General features: G+C 50.4%; 1 protein-coding gene across 1 annotated transcript in view; it reads right to left on the reverse strand.

Annotated features, from left to right (window-relative positions):
* Positions 1–21,055, reverse strand: part of CEP192 (centrosomal protein 192) — a 1,919,503-nt gene that overhangs the window by 1,236,173 nt on the left and 662,275 nt on the right. The window contains exon 19 of the mRNA XM_086965571.1: positions 15,384–15,558. Within this exon, the coding sequence (XP_086821697.1) occupies positions 15,384–15,558 (175 nt within the window). The remainder of the gene's footprint in view (positions 1–15,383; positions 15,559–21,055) is intronic.

The raw sequence follows: 21,055 nt of genomic DNA on the forward strand, positions 1-21,055 counted from the left end.
ACGAAGGTTTTTAGTCATTTTAAAGAAATTGCAAGCATTCTGTTCAAACACAAGTGAGGCATAGTGTGTAGCATTAAGGATCTGGGGACGAGGTGCATGCTGGAGATCTGTCACCACAAGTAAAACAATTTTATCTCAAGAACTGGATCCGTCAGACCCCCTTATATGCTCTAACAAGGATAACAGACAGAACCCATCAGGTAGCAGGAGGGCGTTTGAGGGGCCCACAAAAATTCTAAACACAAAATGCAGACCTTTCCAATGTCCGAACGAGCATGCATATTAGCATTTAATCAGTAATATTTTACAGCAAATCAACAAATTCCTACATAGTAGCCCTTCAGCCCTCAGGCACAGAAATATCCACCACAAGAAATGCAACTCTTCCACTGCAGCAAGCAAACAAAGTTGATTAGCCTTTGGTATTTAAGGTTTGGCCACTGAGAAGATGGCAACTTTGTGGGCATTCACACTGCCTCGCTCCCCTGCTGCCCTTGATGCCTCCTACCTGAACCCCTTGCATCCCTCACTCCCCTGCCTCCCTGCTGCCCTTCATGCCTCCTACCTGAACCCCGTGCATCCCTCACTCCCCTGCCTCCCTTCTGCCTTTAATGCCTCCTAGCTGAACCCCGTGCATCCCTCACTCCCCTGCCTCCCTGCTGCCCTTGATGCCTCCTAGCTGAACCCCGTGCATCCCTCACTCCCCTGCCTCCCTCACTCCCCTGCCTCCCTGCTGCCCTTGATGCCTCCGACATGAACCACGTGCATCCCTCACTCCCCTGCCTCCCTGCTGCCCTTGATGCCTCCTACCTGAACCCTGTGCATCCCTCACTCCCCTGCCTCCCTGCTGCCCTTGATGCGTGCATCCCTCACTCCCCTGCCTCCCTTCTGCCCTTGATGCCTCCTACCTGAAACCTGTGCATCCCTCGCTCCCCTGCCTCTCTGCTGTCCTTAATGCCTCCTACATGAACTCCATGCATCCCTCACTCCCCTGCCTCCCTGATGCCCTTGATGCCTCCTACCCGAACCCCGAGCATCCCTCACTCCCCTGCTGCCCTTGATGCCTCCTACCTGAACCCCGGGCATCCCTCACTCCCCTGCTGCCCTTGATGCCTCCTACTTGAACCCCGTGCATCACTCACTCCCCTGCCTCCCTGCTGTCCTGGATGCCTCCTACCTGAACCCCGTGCATCCCTCACTCCCCTGCCTCCCTTGATGCCTCCTACCTGAACCCTGTGCATCCCTCACTCTCCTGCCTACCTGGATGCCTCCTACCTGAACCCCTACATCCCTTATTCCCCTGCCTCCCTGCTGCCATTGATGCCTCTTACCTGAATCCCATGCATCCCTCACTCTCCTGCCTCCCTGCTGCCATTGATGCCACCTACCTGAAATCCATGCATACCTAACTTCCCTGCATTCCTGCTGCCTTCCTACCTGAACCCCGTGCATCCCTTATTCCCCTGCCTCCCTGCTGCCCTTGATACCTCCTACCTGAACCCCGTGCATCCCTCACTCCCCCTGCCTCCATTCATTAAACATCATGTATTTCAGTGACATGGAGTTACCTACAAGCAACATCTAATTTTTCGATATAGTTGATGGCCAAACTATGGTCAAAGGTTCTTCATTCTCTTTTCAGCCAAGCACTCATTTACCAAAAAAGTGTCCTTCCCCTGCACCCCTCTTTGTGACAATCTGCTAAAATGCTTTAAAATGTTTTCAGTGTGTGACAGGAAGGGCGGGCCTGAGAGTAGTGGGGATTTTTTTTAGGTCTCTGGCGGCCTCGTGAAGCAGGGTGTTTATCTCCGCACCCAGTGATGGACCCCCCGGGCGCACAGTAGCAAAAGAGCTGTCAGCGCCTCCAAAGTGCCCCGTATGCTTCTTCACAAGTCATTTTTAAACTAAATTGGCTCTTGGAATTACGCTCTGGGGCTCTGTGTGTGGCTCTTTGTGTGTGTGGCTCTGTGTGTGTGTGGCTCTGTGTGTGTGTGGCTCTGTGTGTGTGTGGCTCTGTGTGTGTGTGGCTCTGTGTGTGTGTGTGGCTCTGTGTGTGTGTGGCTCTGTGTGTGTGTGGCTCTGTGTGTGTGTGTGGCTCTGTGTGTGTGTGGCTCTGTGTGTGTGTGTGTGGCTCTGTGTGTGTGTGTGTGTGTGTGTGGCTCTGTGTGTGTGTGTGTGTGTGTGTGTGGGGCTCTGTGTGTGTGTGTGGCTCTGTTAGAAATGGGATCCCTGGCTGGCCAGGGCTTGCGCCAAAGTCAGTCAGAGACCACCACTCCCAAGTCAGGGCAAGGGAGTTACACACCAAGATAACCCCAGCTCACCCTCTAGGTAACGTGGCGCGAGCAGCAAGGCTAAACTTGGAGGCGATATGAGTTAAGTATTTGCGCGCGCACCCCAGCAACAACACCCAAGGCCCACCACAAAGGAAACTCCACACAAGGTTATATATAAAAATAGCCTTTGTATTACACCAAAACACATTAGATAAAACACACACTTTACAATGTGCCAGGGGCACGGGCAGAATTTACAGGGGATATTTACAAGACAGGGCCACATGGACTACTGTCAGGAATCAGCACTTTTAGAACTTAGAATTCAATACTTGTAGGCCTAGAACTTAGAACATAGAGCCTAACGGATAGTACCTCCCGACCTGGTTGCAGGGATAATGCGAGTGACCTCCTTAGTAAACTTGAGCGGGTGGCCCAGCGAAGCAGCACGACTCAGGGGAAAGTGGTGCGGTTCGAGGCTTGAGCGGGCCACCGGCAAGGTACAAGCGTTTCTCTGGGGCGACCAATGTGTGCGGCTCAGAAGAGGAGGGGAAGGCAGGATGCAGGCGACCCAGCGAAGCGGCGCGGCTCAGGGGAGAGCGGTGCGGCTCAGGGGCTTGGATGGGCTGCCGTGCACGAGCTGCCGAGGGGAATGAGCGAGGCACATTTCAGCGAGGCACCAGGGGCCCAAGGGAGATCAGACAAGTCCCAGCAATTTGTCAGGGCAGGCACAATAGAGTCCACTGGTCCTGGGACTCTGGTCAGGGGGCGAGCTCAGTATCAAGCCCTTGGAATATCACTTAGCACATAACAGAAAATAACTGTAGCAAAATAAGTAACTACTGGTAATCAGGTAAGTACCCCCTACGCAATCCTAACCACCCTAGGAACAGGTCACGCAGAGAACCAGGACCTTACTAGCACCACCTGCACTAGCAAGAACAACCAACTAAATATCAACATACATTTAGGGGTATAGACCTGGGGACAAAACACATGATGTATCAACAACACATTCAGCGGTGTATGGAACACATGACGCATCAACACACGTTCAGCGGTGTAAGGAACAAGGCACATGATGCATCTACAACACATTCAGAGGTGCAGCACAGGAGAACACATGATGAATAATCTACCCATTCAGAGATGTAAGGAAGGAAAACACATGATGCAGACCTACATTCAGCGGTGTAAAGCAAAAACCCAGTTGCGCAAAACTCAGATAAGTCACCACCTGTGACAGTCCCTGTGTCCCAATGTCAGGGCCTAAACGTGGCAGTTGCCCACAAAGTGCTGGGCAACTGGTGCAACAATGTTTGAGCCTTCCAGGGCTCTCAGTAAATCAAAAATGCCCCCTTGAGCCTTTCACAGGCTCTCGAACAAGACTGCCGCCTTACTGGGCAGTGGGGTCCCTCACGGGGGACCTAGGAGCACTTGAAGAGCCTCTCTGGGCTCGCAAAGCAAATAGGCACTTCGAGCCTTTCTCCGGGCTCAGGAAACAAATGCGGGTCGTGGGGTCCCTCTCAGGGGGCCTGGCGTAACAGGGAGGCACTAGAGCCCTCGTGGCTCTATGAGCAAAGGTGCTGCCTGGATGTTGGAGCCTCGACCGGCTCAAAGAGGGAATGCCCCCGGGGCTCCACTCACCGGCTTCTTCCTGGCGGGCGGGGCTCTCCTCCTCCCACGGGAGCCTCGCTCCCTGCAGCACTTCTCCGGCGGTTGCTCTGGGGCCGCGGGCGGGGCTCCTCTCGCTCTCCGGGGCTCTCCTGCCCTGGGGAACCTCGCGCCCAGCCTGACTCTTCTTGCTGCATGTCAGAGGGAGGCAGGGTGAGCTCCCGTCCTCCTTCCTGCTTTCCTCGGGCTCCGGGGGCGGGACTTCCGGCTGGACGCGCTGTGATTGGCTGGATGGCCAAGCACTTCCGGGTCGTCGTGGGCAGCGCGGCGGCTCGCTTCAGATAGGCAGGCGGGGTCCCATAATCCGAGGAGTGGGCTCCCTCGTGATAAATTAATAGCTCAGAGGACAGGGCAATGCCGGGTGGGCTCCGGCTCCAATTTCAAACCCCGAGCGAGGTGGGCACTCGCTCGGCAGTAAAACAGCGGCAATGTCCCGGGCAGGGTGGGCACCTGCCAGGGGACTCGAGAATCGGCAAAAGCGGCGTGGGCAGCCGCGGAAGGACAATGACAGCGCTCCCAGCGCTTGAGGGGCAAACAAAGCGCTCCCAGCGCTAGGAAAAGGCATACAGTGCTCCCCAGCGCTACAGGGGAAATCCAAAGCGCTCCCAGGTGCTAGGCAGGCACAGAGAGCAACAAAAGTCCTTCAGGGGTCCATCAGCAAGCCAGGGGCTGGGCAGGACTCAGGGGGGGGAAGCCTTCCCCTGTGCCCAAGCAGCAGCAGCCCCTGGTAGATTCAAGTCAGAAACCAGAACAAGAACATCTTCATGGGGTCACAGCCCCTCTTTTATACACAATTTCCTTAGGTGCAGGGTGGGGGCAGAACCAGTCGCAGCTGGTCTGTGAGCACTGTTGATGGCTCAACCACCCCTTTCATTCATCAGGCAGGCTAGGGTCATCAGTCGCACCACAGGGGGCGGAGCCAGCATTGTGTGGGGGAAACCCAGCCTCATTCAGGACACAGGCGCAGCCCCTCCCTCACATCAGCATGCTAATCTCTCCATTCACCACCGGGGCAGACCCACACAGACTTCCTGGAGCCTGGCATCCCAGCCAGCTCCAGCCAATCACACGCCAGCACCTTCACAGCACATACACAGCCATGTCTAGAAGTGGCGCTTCCGCACAAGACAAATACACGCCGCACATACCATTGCGCAGCATTCACTCTCACGAGTTCGCACATACCAAACTTGACCATGCACGCCTCACGCATCAGGAACTACCAGGGACACAGACATTCCCCATGCATTCCTATGGGAGAGCAGGCCAATCTCACACACGCACTCAGGGAGAGGACGCACTTTACACTGCGCCACAGTGTCAAAGTGCGCAAAGACCAGAAATCACTAGGCAAAAAGTTCAGGGGTGAGTCTGCCAGACGGGCCAAGTCCAACAGGCTCTGTGTGTGTGTGTGGCTCTGTGCGTGTGTGGCTCTGTGCGTGTGTGGCTCTGTGCGTGTGTGGCTCTGTGCGTGTGTGGCTCTGTGCGTGTGTGGCTCTGTGCGTGTGTGGCTCTGTGCGTGTGTGGCTCTGTGCGTGTGTGGCTCTGTGCGTGTGTGGCTCTGTGCGTGTGTGGCTCTGTGCGTGTGTGGCTCTGTGCGTGTGTGTGGCTCTGTGTGTGTGTGGCTCTGTGTGTGTGGCTCTGTGTGTGGCTCTGTGTGTGTGTGTGGCTCTGTGTGTGTGTGTGGCTCTGTGTGTGTGTGTGGCTCTGTGTGTGTGTGGCTCTGTGTGTGTGTGTGGCTCTGTGTGTGTGTGTGGCTCTGTGTGTGTGTGTGGCTCTGTGTGTGTGTGTGGCTCTGTGTGTGTGTGGCTCTGTGTGTGTGTGTGGCTCTGTGTGTGTGTGTGGCTCTGTGTGTGTGTGTGGCTCTGTGTGTGTGTGTGGCTCTGTGTGTGTGTGTGTGGCTCTGTGTGTGTGTGTGGCTCAGTGTGTGTGTGTGGCTCTGTGTGTGTGTGGCTCTGTGTGTGTGTGTGGCTCTGTGTGTGTGTGTGGCTCTGTGTGTGTGTGTGGCTCTGTGTGTGTGTGTGGCTCTGTGTGTGTGTGTGGCTCTGTGTGTGTGTGTGGCTCTGTGTGTGTGGCTCTGTGTGTGTGTGGCTCTGTGTGTGTGTGTGGCTCTGTGTGTGTGTGTGGCTCTGTGTGTGTGTGTGGCTCTGTGTGTGTGTGTGGCTCTGTGTGTGTGTGTGGCTCTTGTGTGTGTGTGGCTCTGTGTTTGTGGCTCTGTGTTTGTGGCTCTGTGCGTGTGTGGCTCTGTGCGTGTGTGTGGCTCTGTGCGTGTGTGTGGCTCTGTGCGTGTGTGTGGCTCTGTGCGTGTGTGTGGCTCTGTGCGTGTGTGTGTGGCTCTGTGCGTGTGTGTGTGGCTCTGTGTGTGTGTGTGTGGCTCTCTGTGTGTGTGGCTCTCTGTGTGTGTGGCTCTCTGTGTGTGTGGCTCTCTGTGTGTGTGGCTCTCTGTGTGTGTGGCTCTCTGTGTGTGTGGCTCTCTGTGTGTGTGGCTCTCTGTGTGTGTGGCTCTCTGTGTGTGTGGCTCTCTGTGTGTGTGGCTCTCTGTGTGTGTGGCTCTCTGTGTGTGTGGCTCTCTGTGTGTGTGGCTCTCTGTGTGTGTGGCTCTCTGTGTGTGTGGCTCTCTGTGTGTGGCTCTCTGTGTGTGGCTCTCTGTGTGTGGCTCTCTGTGTGTGGCTCTCTGTGTGTGGCTCTCTGTGTGTGGCTCTCTGTGTGTGGCTCTCTGTGTGTGGCTCTCTGTGTGTGGCTCTCTGTGTGTGGCTCTCTGTGTGTGGCTCTCTGTGTGTGGCTCTCTGTGTGTGGCTCTCTGTGTGTGGCTCTCTGTGTGTGGCTCTCTGTGTGTGGCTCTCTGTGTGTGGCTCTCTGTGTGTGGCTCTCTGTGTGTGGCTCTCTGTGTGTGGCTCTCTGTGTGTGGCTCTCTGTGTGTGGCTCTCTGTGTGTGGCTCTCTGTGTGTGGCTCTCTGTGTGTGGCTCTCTGTGTGTGGCTCTCTGTGTGTGGCTCTCTGTGTGTGGCTCTCTGTGTGTGGCTCTCTGTGTGTGGCTCTCTGTGTGTGGCTCTCTGTGTGTGGCTCTCTGTGTGTGGCTCTCTGTGTGTGGCTCTCTGTGTGTGGCTCTCTGTGTGTGGCTCTCTGTGTGTGGCTCTCTGTGTGTGGCGCTCTGTGTGTGGCGCTCTGTGTGTGGCGCTCTGTGTGTGGCACTCTGTGTGTGGCTCTCTGTGTGTGGCTCTCTGTGTGTGGCGCTCTGTGTGTGGCGCTCTGTGTGTGGCGCTCTGTGTGTGGCGCTCTGTGTGTGGCTCTCTGTGTGTGGCTCTCTGTGTGTGGCTCTCTGTGTGTGGCTCTCTGTGTGTGGCTCTCTGTGTGTGGCTCTCTGTGTGTGGCTCTCTGTGTGTGGCTCTCTGTGTGTGGCGCTGTGTGTGTGGCTCTGTGTGTGTGGCTCTGTGTGTGTGGCTGTGTGTGTGTGTGTGTGTGTGTGTGTGTGTGTGTGTGTGTGTGTGTGTGTGTGTGTGTCTCTGTGTGTGTGTGTGTGTGTGTGTGTGGCTCTGTGTGTGTGTGTGTGTGTGTGTGGCTCTGTGTGTGTGTGTGTGTGGCTCTGTGCGTGTGTGGCTCTGTGCGTGTGTGGCTCTGTGCGTGTGTGGCTCTGTGCGTGTGTGGCTCTGTGCGTGTGTGGCTCTGTGCGTGTGTGGCTCTGTGCGTGTGTGGCTCTGTGCGTGTGTGGCTCTGTGCGTGTGTGGCTCTGTGCGTGTGTGGCTCTGTGCGTGTGTGGCTCTGTGTGTGTATGGCTCTGTGTGTGTATGGCTCTGTGTGTGTATGGCTCTGTGTGTGTATGGCTCTGTGTGTGTATGGCTCTGTGTGTGTATGGCTCTGTGTGTGTGTGGCTGTGTGTGTGTGTGTGGCTGTGTGTGTGTGTGTGTGGCTCTGTGTGTGTGTGTGTGGCTGTGTGTGTGTGGCTCTGTGTGTGTGTGTGTGTGGCTCTGTGTGTGTGTGGCTCTGTGTGTGTGTGGCTCTGTGTGTGTGTGGCTCTGTGTGTGTGTGGCTCTGTGTGTGTGTGGCTCTGTGTGTGTGTGGCTCTGTGTGTGTGTTGCTCTGTGTGTGTGTGGCTCTGTGTGTGTGTGTGGCTCTGTGTGTGTGTGTGGCTCTGTGTGTGTGTGTGGCTGTGTGTGTGGCTCTGGTGCAAATGTGATAGGGCTCGCATTTGCGAGAGATTAAGCTGTTGGCATTGTAAATGACAATGCCATTTATTTATCTGTTTTCAAAACCAACACATAAATTAAAATGTTGTCATTTACAATGCCAATAGCTCTAACTTTTGCAAAGGCGAGACCGTCGCATTGTAAATGCTTGTTGGTGTTTGCCACTATCACTAGTGCCTTCCAACAGTTTTTTTTTAAATTTCCCCTTTCTGGTTGGAGCGCAGTTTTATACCTCAGCCTGGCAGTTTTCACTTCAAGAATACATCTTGGATCAGATAAGGCTCTGCGCAGTTGTTTCTTAGCCTCAGAGCACTCGTGATCGAACCATCTGGTATCATGTTTCATACGGGAAGTGGGTCTTGACAAAATTATTTTCATAGCTGAGCAAAGTTTTTTAAAATCACGAACAGCTTCAGGGAGTGGGTCTTGGGCTGATAAGCATTATTTTATAAGATGCATGTTTTCCTTTACCACTGTCTGAAACAGATCTTTATTATCTACGCCCCTCCCTTCATATTATTCGCAAGTTGTCGGTAGAGGGTGTTAGATTCCTGGACCCACTTGGTGGTTATTTAAGTGATTTGCGCCAACAATGTCCATGACATTGGTGAAGTTATGCATGCTCAAAAACGTGGCCAGCTCAGCACTCCTGCGACAAGTGGAGCTGAAGTTATGAGACCCTGAGCTGTGTGGTCTATCCATTAGTTTCACATTAAAATCACCCCCCAAAAGAATACCAGTAATTTTTGCCGATTCTTGCTGGGAATCAAGGTGGGAGATAAAGTCGAAGAGCTTAATAAAGTTCCTATTAGGGGTAGAGCTAAAATCATTATTATAAAAATGAATCAAATAAAAAAGACTCTCCTTTTATATGATAGGACTAGGAAGTTACGAATGTTAGTGGGCAGAACCTCGATGCTGCCCCAAGCAGCAATATTGATCCCAATAAATAAGCCCCAAGGGGGGAGACCAAACTTGGAACTCGGTGCTAAAATATTATAAGAGTGAACCCACTAATGTGTAAATCTTGGGTGGCCCAAGTCTCATGAAACATAACTATGTCCTGATCCTTTATTAGACGTAGCCAGTCCGGGTCACTAAGCCTCTGGTGAAGGCCAGCTGCAGTCCAGCTGAAAATGCTTAAGTCTGTATCAGCCTTAGCTTTAGATGTAGTTAGCTGATCGTCTGGCATATCGATATGAGGGGAGGAAACAAAATCCTGAGAATGTTCCAGGGGGCAAAGTCGGTGTTCCACTGGGGATATTTGTCAGTCCTGTATGTCCAAATCTGACAAGACCTGAAATATATTGGATACAGAGATTGGGGTGAACATATGATCAGTGGGCATAAATAGTGGTTTATAAAAATAACCCACGGGGGAGCGCACAAATTCCGGAACTTTGGATGAATGTTCATTTACAAAAACTTAATACAACGAACCAAGTGAGGCCTGCGGAAGTTGATCACAATACAATCCCCATCGATGTTTTTGGGGGGACTGACCAACACACCCACCTCGGCGGACCATAAGGATCTCGTTCATGCAAGATGGGTGAAACCTTTTGTGATTAACCAGTCTACAGTCTTGTTAGGGAGATCAGCCAAAGATTCCCTCTGACCCTCTAATAAAGTGGGTACACCGGCCAGAACCTATACGTAAGGGAAGGGGGCTGGAGGTAGGTTTAAAACATCTGGGTTGGGTCTCGGACGTTTTTTCCTCGTGCTGTCTATTATATTCCGACTTGAATCACAGTGTGGAAGGTGCCGAAAACGAAACGTTCGGGCTGTCTGCTGCATGGGCCCAAGGTTCTTGTGATAGGCTTCCCATGTGGGTCCTGTGAGTTTCCCTATTTGGTGCTAGATTTCAACGCAGGGTATACTTTGGGTTGGCGGCAAGTGGTGAGAGGGTTGGCAGATGAGGGCGCTTCATGCATGTTGGCGCTTGAGATTGGCGAATTAGATCTTGGGTTAGCATCTACCAGCGTTGGAAAGCCCACCCCTGCATTGTCATCCGGTTTTGGGATCTCATTGGTACAAAGGCTATTTAAAGTGTCAATGGCAATAACCAGATGTTCTACCTTTTCCCGGAGGGGGGTAAGATTCCTGTCAAACAATTCTTTGAAGCCGGCGAATGCTTTTTTCAAAATGCTCTACAGCAGTGGCAAGTAATACCTCCCCAATTGCATCTTCCGTAGTTACTGGAAAAACGGCATCGGTCTATGACATGGTTTGCTGCATGAGCTGCATGGTTAGCAGATCTAGGACCTTTTGTGCTTTTCCCTTTTTGGGTGGTGACGCACCACTTCCGTTTGGCTGGTGGTACTCTCACCATAGTCTCGTCACAGGGTTTTCCGACCCGTCCTACATCCGGGTTTACCAGGGGGGAATGCTGAGACAAAGTTGGGGGTGTGGAAGGAAGGCGCAATTGGGGGGGTGCCACCCGAATTGGAGATACCTAGAGACAGACGGCCCTGTAATGTGCTGGGGTCTAGTCATTTCTATTACGTGGGTTAACATTAATTCCGCTCACTCACGATGAATGCATCTAGAGTCCTCGCTACTTGCTTGCTAATAATGGAAATTGTGTATGGGCAAGTCCAACACAAATACAATCTAATAACTGGGAGAGGGATGTGCGCAACAGTACCTGAAGGCTGGGTGATGTGTTCTTGTTCAGGTGACCAGGTGTCAGAGGGGGGGCCCAGCCCAGCCTCTTCCGGGCTCCGACGGGTGCGGACGGGCCCGCCCTTGGCCCGGGCTTCACCTGCGCACGTCTCACACTGCGGGAGCCCTGGCAGCCTCTTATGCGCCTCCTGGCGCGTGGAAATCTTGTTGGCGCCTCCCCTGGCACGAAGAACAGTGGAAACTGGAGTCCCCTCCGGTAGAGATCAACACGGGCTTAACATGTTACACCTCCACTGGGTTCGTATTAGTATGACAGGTGAGCTCCTAGTATTGATGGGAGTCATATTGCAGGGCCCTTGGACTAGGGCCAATCTCATGATATTCTGCTTGGCATTTCATTAAGGGCTATGATGTTGACTGAGAAAAAGCAGCTACATAAGCTATCTGCCGGCTTATTATACAACTCACAGCATCTAAATATAGAATATAAATCAATTGCACAGGGATGTGAGTGAATTTAAGTCAAGGTGTGTCAACTCATTTAATAGTATTAATATCAATTATTCTATCTTGTATTTATTAGAATGCTATTCCAAGACCTACTAAAGTTCTAATGCCATGCATCAACTAGTGTTAAATCCAGATTCACATTGTAAGGAGGGGTAAAAAAACACAACCCAATAGAAGGTATCTGTACAACGATATTGCAACGCCATAAGACTTCAGAATAACATCAGAATAACATCCACAGACCTCTTATGGCACAACAGATCCTTCAGACGGATCAGTCAGAAACCACTTATACGGGGAGTGAGAGTTGGTGGTTGGTTAACTTCATATACGCTGACGGCGTATTGCTTTACATTACTCAGCCAACCCTTTCCAAAGTCAATCAATAAGGGAATTTGTAAAGCGCACTACTCAGCTGTGAAGTTCGGTTCGGGGTGGAGAAGGTGAGTCGCCTGTTGAGGTATGTTGGTCCGGTGTCGTGGAGTGCCTTGTGTGCGTGGGTGAGGAGCTTGAAGGTGATCTTGTTGACAGGCAGCCGGTGCAGGACTCTCAGGTGGGGTGTGATGTGGCTGTGTCACAGAATGTCAAGGATCAGGCGGGCCAAGGCGTTCTGTATGCGTTGCAGATGTTTCAGTAGTTTGGCCGGGGCTCCCGCGTAGAGGGCATTTCTGTAGTCCAGCCTTCTGCTGACGAGGGCCTGGGTAACTTTTTTTCTTTTGTCAGTGGGGATCCATTTGTAGATCTTGCGGAGCATGCGGAGGGTGTTTAAGCAGGAGGATGAGACGGCGTTGACTTGCTTGGTCATGGAGAGCGTTGAATCGAGGATGAACCTCAGGTTGCATGTGTGGTTGGTGGGCGTTGGTGCTGTTTCCAGGGCGGTCAACCACCAGGAGTCGTCCCAGGCTGAGGGGGTGGAGCCAAGGATGAGGACCTCCATCTTGTCAGAGTTCAGCTTCAGACGGCTGTTCTTCATCCATTCGGCGACTGCATTCATTTCATCGTGGAGGTTGGTCTTGGCAGTGAGGGGGTCCTTGGTGAGGGAGAGGATCAGCTGTGCGTCGACGGGGTAGAAGATGATGTTGAGGTTGTGTAGTCTGGCTACGTGGGCAAACGCCCCATGTAGATGCTGAACAATGTCGGGCTGAGGGATGATCCCTGGGGTACGCAGCAGATTATCTTGGAGGCTTCGGAGCGGAAAGGGGGGAGGCGGACGCTCTGGGTTCTGCCTGCGAGGAAGGAGGTGGTCTAATCCAGGGTCTTGTCTCGGATTCCTGGCTTGTGGAGGCGTGTGCATAGGGTGCGGTGGCAGACCGTGTCGAAGGCGGCTGAAAGGTCCAGGAGGATGAGGGTCGCGGTTTCGCTATTCCCAGCAGGGCCCTAATGTCATCGGTGGTGGCAACGAGGGCAGTTTCAGTGCTGTGGTTGCTGCGGAACCTGGACTGGGAAGGGTCCAGGATGATTTTCTCCTTGAGGTAGTGTGTCAGCTGTTTGTTGACTGTTTTCTCGAGGACCTTTGCTGGGAACGGGAGCAGGGAGATGGGCCGGAAGTTCATGAGGTCCCTCGGGTCTGCCTTGGGTTTCTTGAGCAGGGCATTGATCTTGGCGTCCTTCCAGCTCTCTGGGAAGGTCGCGGTCTCGAAGTAGTTGTTGATAGCCTTGCGGAGATGGGGTACGATGGTGGCGCTGGTTTTGTTGAAGATGTGGTGTGGGCACGGGTCTGACGGGGAGCCGAGTGGATGGTGTTCATGATTTTGATGGTGTTGTCATCATTGATGTTAGTCCAGGTGAGCAGGTTGTCGTTGTGAGTGGTGGTCATGGGATCTGAGTTGTCGTTGGCTGTCGTGGTGGTCTGGTCATCGAAGCTGTCGTGGATGTCTGCGATCTTGCGATGGAAGAAGGTGGCCAGGAAGTTGCACAGGTCTTGCAATGGTGGGATGTCGTCTGTGTTGGAGCTGTGGTTGGAGAGTTCCTTCACGATGTTGAAGAGCTCTTTGCTGTTGTGTGCATTGTTGTAGAGGCGGTCCATGAAGGAGGTCCTTTTGGCGGATCTGATGAGGTGGTGGTGTTGGCGCATGGCATTCTTGAGGGCTGCGTGGTTCTCCTGTGTCATTTCTTCTCTAGTCTTCGGAGGGTTTGTTTGGATGTCTGGAGGTCCACGGAGAACCAGCTGGCGTTCTTGTTGGAAAGTACGAATTTTGCTGGTCTTGGACATCTTTAAGAGTTACTCATGATATTGCAAGAATTGGACTAAATCCTTATTTTTTTTTCCCCTGTCGGGTGGGATCCCGACTCACTTCCTACTGTACTGGGCCATTTGTGTCAGAGGGTTTCCAGTACCATGAAATTTACATTATCCAGAATTCCTGTGTAGGGACCTATTTTCACAACTCAATAGACTGTGTGGAAGAAGCACACTGGAGCAATCTACCGCTATCCTTAATGGGCAGAGCAGCTCTCTATAAAATGATGACCCTCCCACGCCTCCGCTATGTGCTCCAAAATACACCCATCAGGATCCCACCAGAGTTTTCCGGAAAATTGACCATGAAGCACGTCTACTACTACTGAATGGAAGCGCTCCACGCATCGCGTTGGGTGAGCTCCAGAGGGGGGTATATGACAGTGGACTGGCAGGTCCGGATATCCTTAAATACTATTGGGTTATACAACTAATGGTAGTAAACAACTAGATTTTTGCTGATTGCAGAGAAACAGCTTACCAATTGGATAGAGGGGCTATAGGCCACGAGACGGTCCAATATCATAGGAAATGAGAACGGATTTGCTGATGCATACCCAGCCAGTAGTTAGGATATGGAGGTAGGCCACTAGCTACTTGGGCTGGGGAGGCAGGTTCACCAATCTGACCCCACTGTGGGACAGCGACTTAATGCAGGAGGTGGGTAGTATGACAGGTTTCTCAAAATGCGAATTAATCGATATATAGCACCTGGGCGATGTCTGGAGGGGGCAAGCCTTAGTACAGTTCAAGATCCTACATCAAGAATACGAACTGGCATATTCGGAGGGCTATAGATAACTACAACTAGGACATGCCCTTAGGAGACACATTAGAGGGGGGCAATTACAAGAGGTGTCACCACCAAGAGGACCGTTTACTTACAAAGCCCATAACTGATAAGGTGATTTCTAGAATCTACAGAAAGCTGATTAATAATTCGCCTGATCCGATGGTGGTGCTGAGACACGCCTGTGCTGGAGACCTAGGAGAAAGAGGACTGGGTGGAAGCCCTTCACAACTAGCGGTAAATAGTGATTTTTTCTCAGTTTAGGATAGTACAAAAAGGATTTGCAAAGGTCCTACTATTCAGGAGCCCAATTACATAAAATATGGAGGGCAGATTCACCATAATCTAAGGATGTGACCAAGAGGATACCTTCTTCCAGATCCTTTGGGGATGCAAGATTACTTGCAAAAAGTAACTGAGAATGTACCAGGTCCTATCTCTGGAGGTTTCCAGGGATGCAAAGTGGCTCCTCTGGACAACAGCGGGAGAAGAGCCCTGCCCATAATATAAAAATGGTCATATCTGGTTTGTAGCTGCAGTAGGAGTGTCCAAGCGAAATATCACAGGGTCATGGGGCACAGCTGTTCTCCCCCCCCTCCCACAAAAAACTGAAGATTGTGAGTCCAACCTAGACTGGTGTCAGAGAGGAACAGGTAGCCGGAGTAGGGGTTTCGCCAAGTAGTGGGAGAAAGTATGACGTGACTTTCAAGGGTATTGACTGTGATCTGTGTTGTTGGGGAGGGAAGAGAGAACACTCCTGTTGAGCTGTCATTGGTGCAATACACTACAAAATGCAACAGGCGATAAAAGCGCCATTCCCAATGTGTATTCATGCATTGCTTTTGATAGGGTCAATCTTCATTGCTATGTATAACGTTAAATTGTCTTCATACATTTCCTGTATTCTCTGCAAGATGAGAAATGTTCAAATAAAAAGTTTTAAAAAAACATCCCTCAGACACTGAAAATAAAAGTCAATCATTACCCTTAAGAGGTCACAGTGAATAAGACTTTTAGAATGCCACTCAGTAATAAACGTATAAGTTACTATTTAAAAAAATGCAAATATAAATTACAAAGATAACCTACCATAGTGGCTTCTGGTGTGTGCGTCAACATCGTATTCTGCAAAGTATTGTCTGAGGAGGAAACATAAGTCAGCCTACTCATGCTAACACTTGAAGACAAGGACTCAGAAGAGAAACTGTCAGCACTCGGAACTCTTGCCACAGACGTTTTAGGTAATGTTGGAGAGTCATAAAACCTAAAAGTGGACAATTCAGCAAAGAATATGTTAATTAAAAGAAAATTATTGATTGTACACCATAATCTTAAAACTAATTTTGATATCAGACCAAATCAGATGGACCTTAACTAAAGGAACTAGTAGGAATGACACTAAAAAATATGTGGTAATGCAAACATTCAAATCAAAAGTTAAATGCTACACTAAGATTCAAATCAATAAGTAAATGCTTGACAAGTAGGTCCAGTCACACAGGCATTCGAGACAAAGTTAAAACAAACTGGCTTTTGCAACAAAATATGAGCCTTATATCTCAAGTCATATCCCACAAAGTGGAATCATTCACCCTATCTTATTTTTTATTTTTTTTTAGATCTTTATTTTTTATTATTTTCCTTCATGAAAACAAGTATACAAGGACATTTCAGTGCGTATTCCATACAAAGAACTGAGAATACATATCATGAGGTGATACAGCAATTAGAAGTCTAGCAAGCCACCAGCATTAAGAAGAAGGCAGAGAAGCATTAATACAACACAGTGCAGGCATGACTGCAAATATCATATTTCGGGGCATAACACATATCATGGTACCACCCGGGAAGGCATATTATCAGATTAACACAGAAGGACAATTTACAGTATAGGAACCATGGATGCACATAGAGGAGAAACCAGAGTTCAGCAGAACAGCAATTAGCAGATATCACATTTTAGCATTTCAATGAAGTAACCACTTCCGCCTCGCCAGTGCTAGGAATCTCATCACCAGTGGAATCTTCGTCACCCTCACTTCGAGATAGAAGATAGGTGGTCAATGGCCCCCATATGTCTTTAGGCCTATTGGATATAGGCTGCATTTCAGCAAAGATAGCAGTCTGTTCTTGACAGTAAATAACATCAGTGAGCCAGTCCCTGAACTTCGGGGCCCTTCCCAGTCCCCATCGACATGCCACCCTCCTTTTTGCCAGCAGGAGAGCGATATCAAGGAATTTTCTATAAGTTTTAGATATAGGTAGCGTATACCCAACCAACATGATTAGGGGATCAGCATCCAAAGTCTCCCCTACCATTGCTTCCAGGGCCTCGTGTACCTGCCGCCAGTAATCCCTAACAGTAGGACATTCCCAAGATAAGTGGAAAAATCCAGCACCTTCAGCATAACATCGCTCACATCTGTCATCATCAGTCAAGCGAAATCTAAATTTTTTACCGGTGTATAGTACAATCGCTGCAGAAATCTGTAATGAATAATCTTGAGCCTGCAGCTAGCAGAGATTCTGGCAGTAATGCTACAACAATAAGACCACTGCTCGTCAGTAACCTCAATTGCTAAGTCGGTTCCCCATTGTGAACGGGCAGACCCCTCGAACCCCTGTCGCTGCGCCCTGACATGACCATATATGCCCGACACTAGGTGTGAGCCATCCTGTGAGCCCAACATATAGTGTAGTGGGGCCAGGATGTCCGGCTCCTGGGGGAACTCCGGCAAAATCTCATACAACCCTTGGCGCAATCGCATGTAATAAAAAACATCAAGGGGGGGTGGGTCGGTGATCTTTAAAAAACAGGTCAGTGGTATTTAATTGGCCATCAGTTAAGAGGTCACCCCATGTTTTCACCTTCAGTCGGTGGCATAGTGCTTGGAAACCCTTCTCCTGTAGCAGTGTCAACTTAGGATAAGACAAGGGCATCGTGCCGAATAGAGTAAGGTACAACGTAATACTTTAGCTATACGCCGCCACGCATCTATTGTACATGTGACAGTCGTAAACGGTGTCTCTATGGTCGCAACAGAGCCTTGTATGAGGCCACTCAGGGGGAGACGATTCGCGACCTAGTCTTCCACTCCAAATTGTGGCATAAAGGGCCAGGGAAGCATCCAGTGATAAGCGTAATGCGCTTGGGCGCTCATATAGTAAACTTCGAAATCTGGAAGGTCGAAAACCTCCCTTGTCATATGGTTGTGCCAGTACCGAACATCGAAGCCTCTGTTGTTTACCCCCCCCGAACAGTCGGCTCTATTCAGTTTGTACGGTTTTGAAAAAGAAAGCCCCCGGATAATAGGGAATATTCAAAAAAAGATATAAAAAGCGGGGCAGCACCACCATTTTAATGAGCGAAGCTCTACCCGCCATAGACAACAGGAGGGATAGCCATTGATCTATAGTGGTGGTCAACTTAGTGATAACACCATAGTTAAGCCGAATCGTCTCTTCTCTATCTCTGGATATCTGTACACCCAAATATCGGAGATCGGAATGGCACCATTCCAAAGGAAAATCTAAAGGGAACTCCGCCACTGCGTCGGTGAGGGGGTAGAATTGTGATTTATTCCAATTTATCTGTACCCCAGACAACCTGCCAAAGACTACGAATTCCAGCAACAAGGGATTTAAGTTGTGGATAGAATCAGTAACAAATAGCGTCATGTCCTCAGCGTATAGCAATACGGCTAGTTGACGCTGAAAACAACGAAACGCACCGACTGGGTGCAGTTGACGTGGTCGGCAGGAAAGCGGGTCTATGGCTATCGCAAATAGGAAGGGGAGAGTGGACACCCCTGCCTAGTGCCACGTGTGATATTAATCGAGGGGGATAAGTGGCCATTAATAAGTATTTTAGCAGATGGCTGCGTATATAACAGCTGAATCCATGAGATGAAGAGCTTTGGGAATCCCATGCGGTGCAACAGCACATAAATAGTTCCATTCAACCGAATAGAACGCTTTAGTAGCGTCAAGGAAAATCGCTGCCACAGGGAAGTTCGGAGCTACCGTCCGAATCAAGGAGAACAGGGTCTGCAGATTGTGGGTAGTGGAGCGCCCGGGGACAAATCCAGATTGATCTGGCAGTATAATTTTGGTCATCAAGAGGGACAAGCGGGTAGCAAGCACCTTGGCTAGGATCTTCGCGTCACAATTTATCAGAGAAAGTGGGCGATCTGCATCACATGACACTGGATTTTTACCTGGTTTTAAGAGGGACGTAATCATGACTTCCCGCATGGAGCGGGGCAGAATCCAGTCACCTAAGGACTCCTCGAATACCTCGCGGAGGACGGGAGCCATTATGTCAATATACGCCTTGTAGAATTCCGCAGGAATTCCATCCAGGCCTGGAGCTTTACCATTCTTTAATGACATTATTGCTTCCCTGATTTCATCTAGCTCAAAAGGTGCACTCAGGAAGGCCCTATGAACATCGCTGAGCCAGCATAAGGCGACATCGTCAAGGAACTCTTCAACTGCGTATCCCCGAGGCGTTGGTGGTATATAATGAGCTATAATGCGAGACAAAAACATTTAAGATTCTCTCAGTATCTCGGTATACCGTTACCTCTGGGCTAGCAATTTCTAGAACAGTATTAGTAAAATGTGGATTGCGAGTAATGGTTGCCAGCGCCTTGCCAGGTCTGTCGCCCTCACAGTATTTTCGTGCTGTCCAATGCCTACCCCTGAACTTGGCCTCTCTCGCAGCCTCTTCTTCATATTGCGTCAGCTTAGTCCGAATCTCAGCGTGTGCCTGTGTTATGTCTCCCCCCGCCATCCGGTTTTCTAGCGCCTTCATTTCACTGTTGAGGGTACGTATCGTCCTTTGGATATCACGCAGGACGCCAAAGCTTTTCGATATACAGTAGCCTCTGATCGTCACTTTGAAGGCTTCCCAGATGACCTCTACACTGTCTACCAAGCCCTTGTTCCGAGGGAAAAAATCAGCTATTTCCTCCCCAATTCCTTCCTAAATAGCTCATCTAACAAGGCCGTGGGTTGCATCCGCCATTGTGGTCTGGGGCTATCCCATCCCGGCATATGTAAAGAAATAATGACCGGACTATGATCAGAGTATGCTCTGGGCAGATGTCCCGCCCTTTCCAAGCATGCAACGAGGCCCCTGGTCAACAAGAAGTAATCCAATCTCGCCCAGGTGCCTGTCGATGACGTGAAGTGTGTACCCTCCTGACGCAGTGGATATAGATCTCGCCAGCCATCCGTCAGTTCGCCCTCCTCTACTATCCCCATCAAAGCCTCCCTGGATCTAGCCTTGTACAGTGCAACACCATCAACCCTATCTTGTACAGATATCAGTGCAACATTAAAATCCCCGCAACATTAAAATCCCCGCCCCATATGACATTCATTGAGCCAATATCCACAATCTTACCACAGAGGGTCGTAAAAAACGTAGGTGTGTCAACATTGGGGGCATAACAATTCACCAAGGTAACCTTGTCCCTCCCAAGACGTCCCCATACAATGACATAACGTCCAGAAGTATCTAGTGCCTCACCCAGGACCACAAAGGGCACTGATCAATTCATCAGAACAGCAGTACCCCTAGCGTAAGTCGAGTAGGAGGAGAAAAAACGCATACTCTGCCATTTAGTAGCGAATTGCGTGTGGGAGTGCGGGGCCAGGTGTGTCTCCTGCAGCATAGCGATATGAACTTGGTGCGTCTCCAAATATGCAATTCCATTTCGACCCTTCCGAGCATCATTAAGTCCCCTAATATTCCAGGATAGAAACCTTAGCGGAGTCTCTTTTCCTGTCCTTGCCATATCTCTAAATATGGTGTTTATCTGTGGTGTGTTGAACAATCATTGGCATAGTCACCTCGCCATTGAACAAGCAAATTCGTATATGGAACACGCAACCTTCCTGCCCCCTCTGATGAAGAGAAAAACCCTATTATACCCACGCCTCCCCCCTCCCACTGCAGCATCCCAAGCATGCCAGCATAAGGCCCCCCCCGCCCTTCCCCCCCCCCGGAACCATAGCAAACTAAATATCAAAAGGGGTACTCCCATTGGGATATCCATCTAGATGGCACACGGCAACCCTGCTGTTGTTGGAGGAATTCTCAGATCTAAGCGATTCCCAGAGTTAGCAGGGGTGTCCGGCATCCCGGGAGAACAACAGGCTCAAACCCCTCACTTAGCCAACCATCTGTATTGTAAATATACACCTGGTATAAACCTTCAGTCAACATAACAATTATACGTTACAGTCTTGGAACTTCCATCAATCTCTCAGCCAACATCGCAGCAGAGGGGTCACAGGAACATAGAACGAAAAAAATAAGAAAAGAAGGGAATCTGTAGGTGCATGTTTGACCCCCTCTCACTTCACTCCTGATAGCGTCTCCTTATCAATCTCGTCGACATCTTCCAGTGCATTTGTGCGTTTCTTCAGTGCTTTTAGGAATTTGTCAACCGATTGCGGCGTGGTGTGGAATGATTGCTGCCCTTGGTGTGTGATGCGCAATCGAGCCGGGTATAAGAGGGCATAATCCACCTGCTCCTGGCATAATTTCTGCTTCACAATATTGAATTTGCGACGCTCCTCCTGCACCCGGGCAGTAAAGTCTGGGAAGATGGTGAATGATACGCCTTCATAGTTGAGCTGCTTCTTCTCTCGTGCCACCCGAAGGACAACGTCGCGGTCTCTGTAGTTAAGCAGTCGTGCTATTATGGGTCTCGGAGTCATCTCTGGTAGTGGTCTCTGGCCTAATGAGC

The sequence above is a fragment of the Lissotriton vulgaris genome, chromosome 4_1 (genome assembly GCF_964263255.1).
Source record: "Lissotriton vulgaris chromosome 4_1, aLisVul1.2, whole genome shotgun sequence".
NCBI classification, from domain to species: Eukaryota; Metazoa; Chordata; class Amphibia; order Caudata; family Salamandridae; genus Lissotriton; species Lissotriton vulgaris.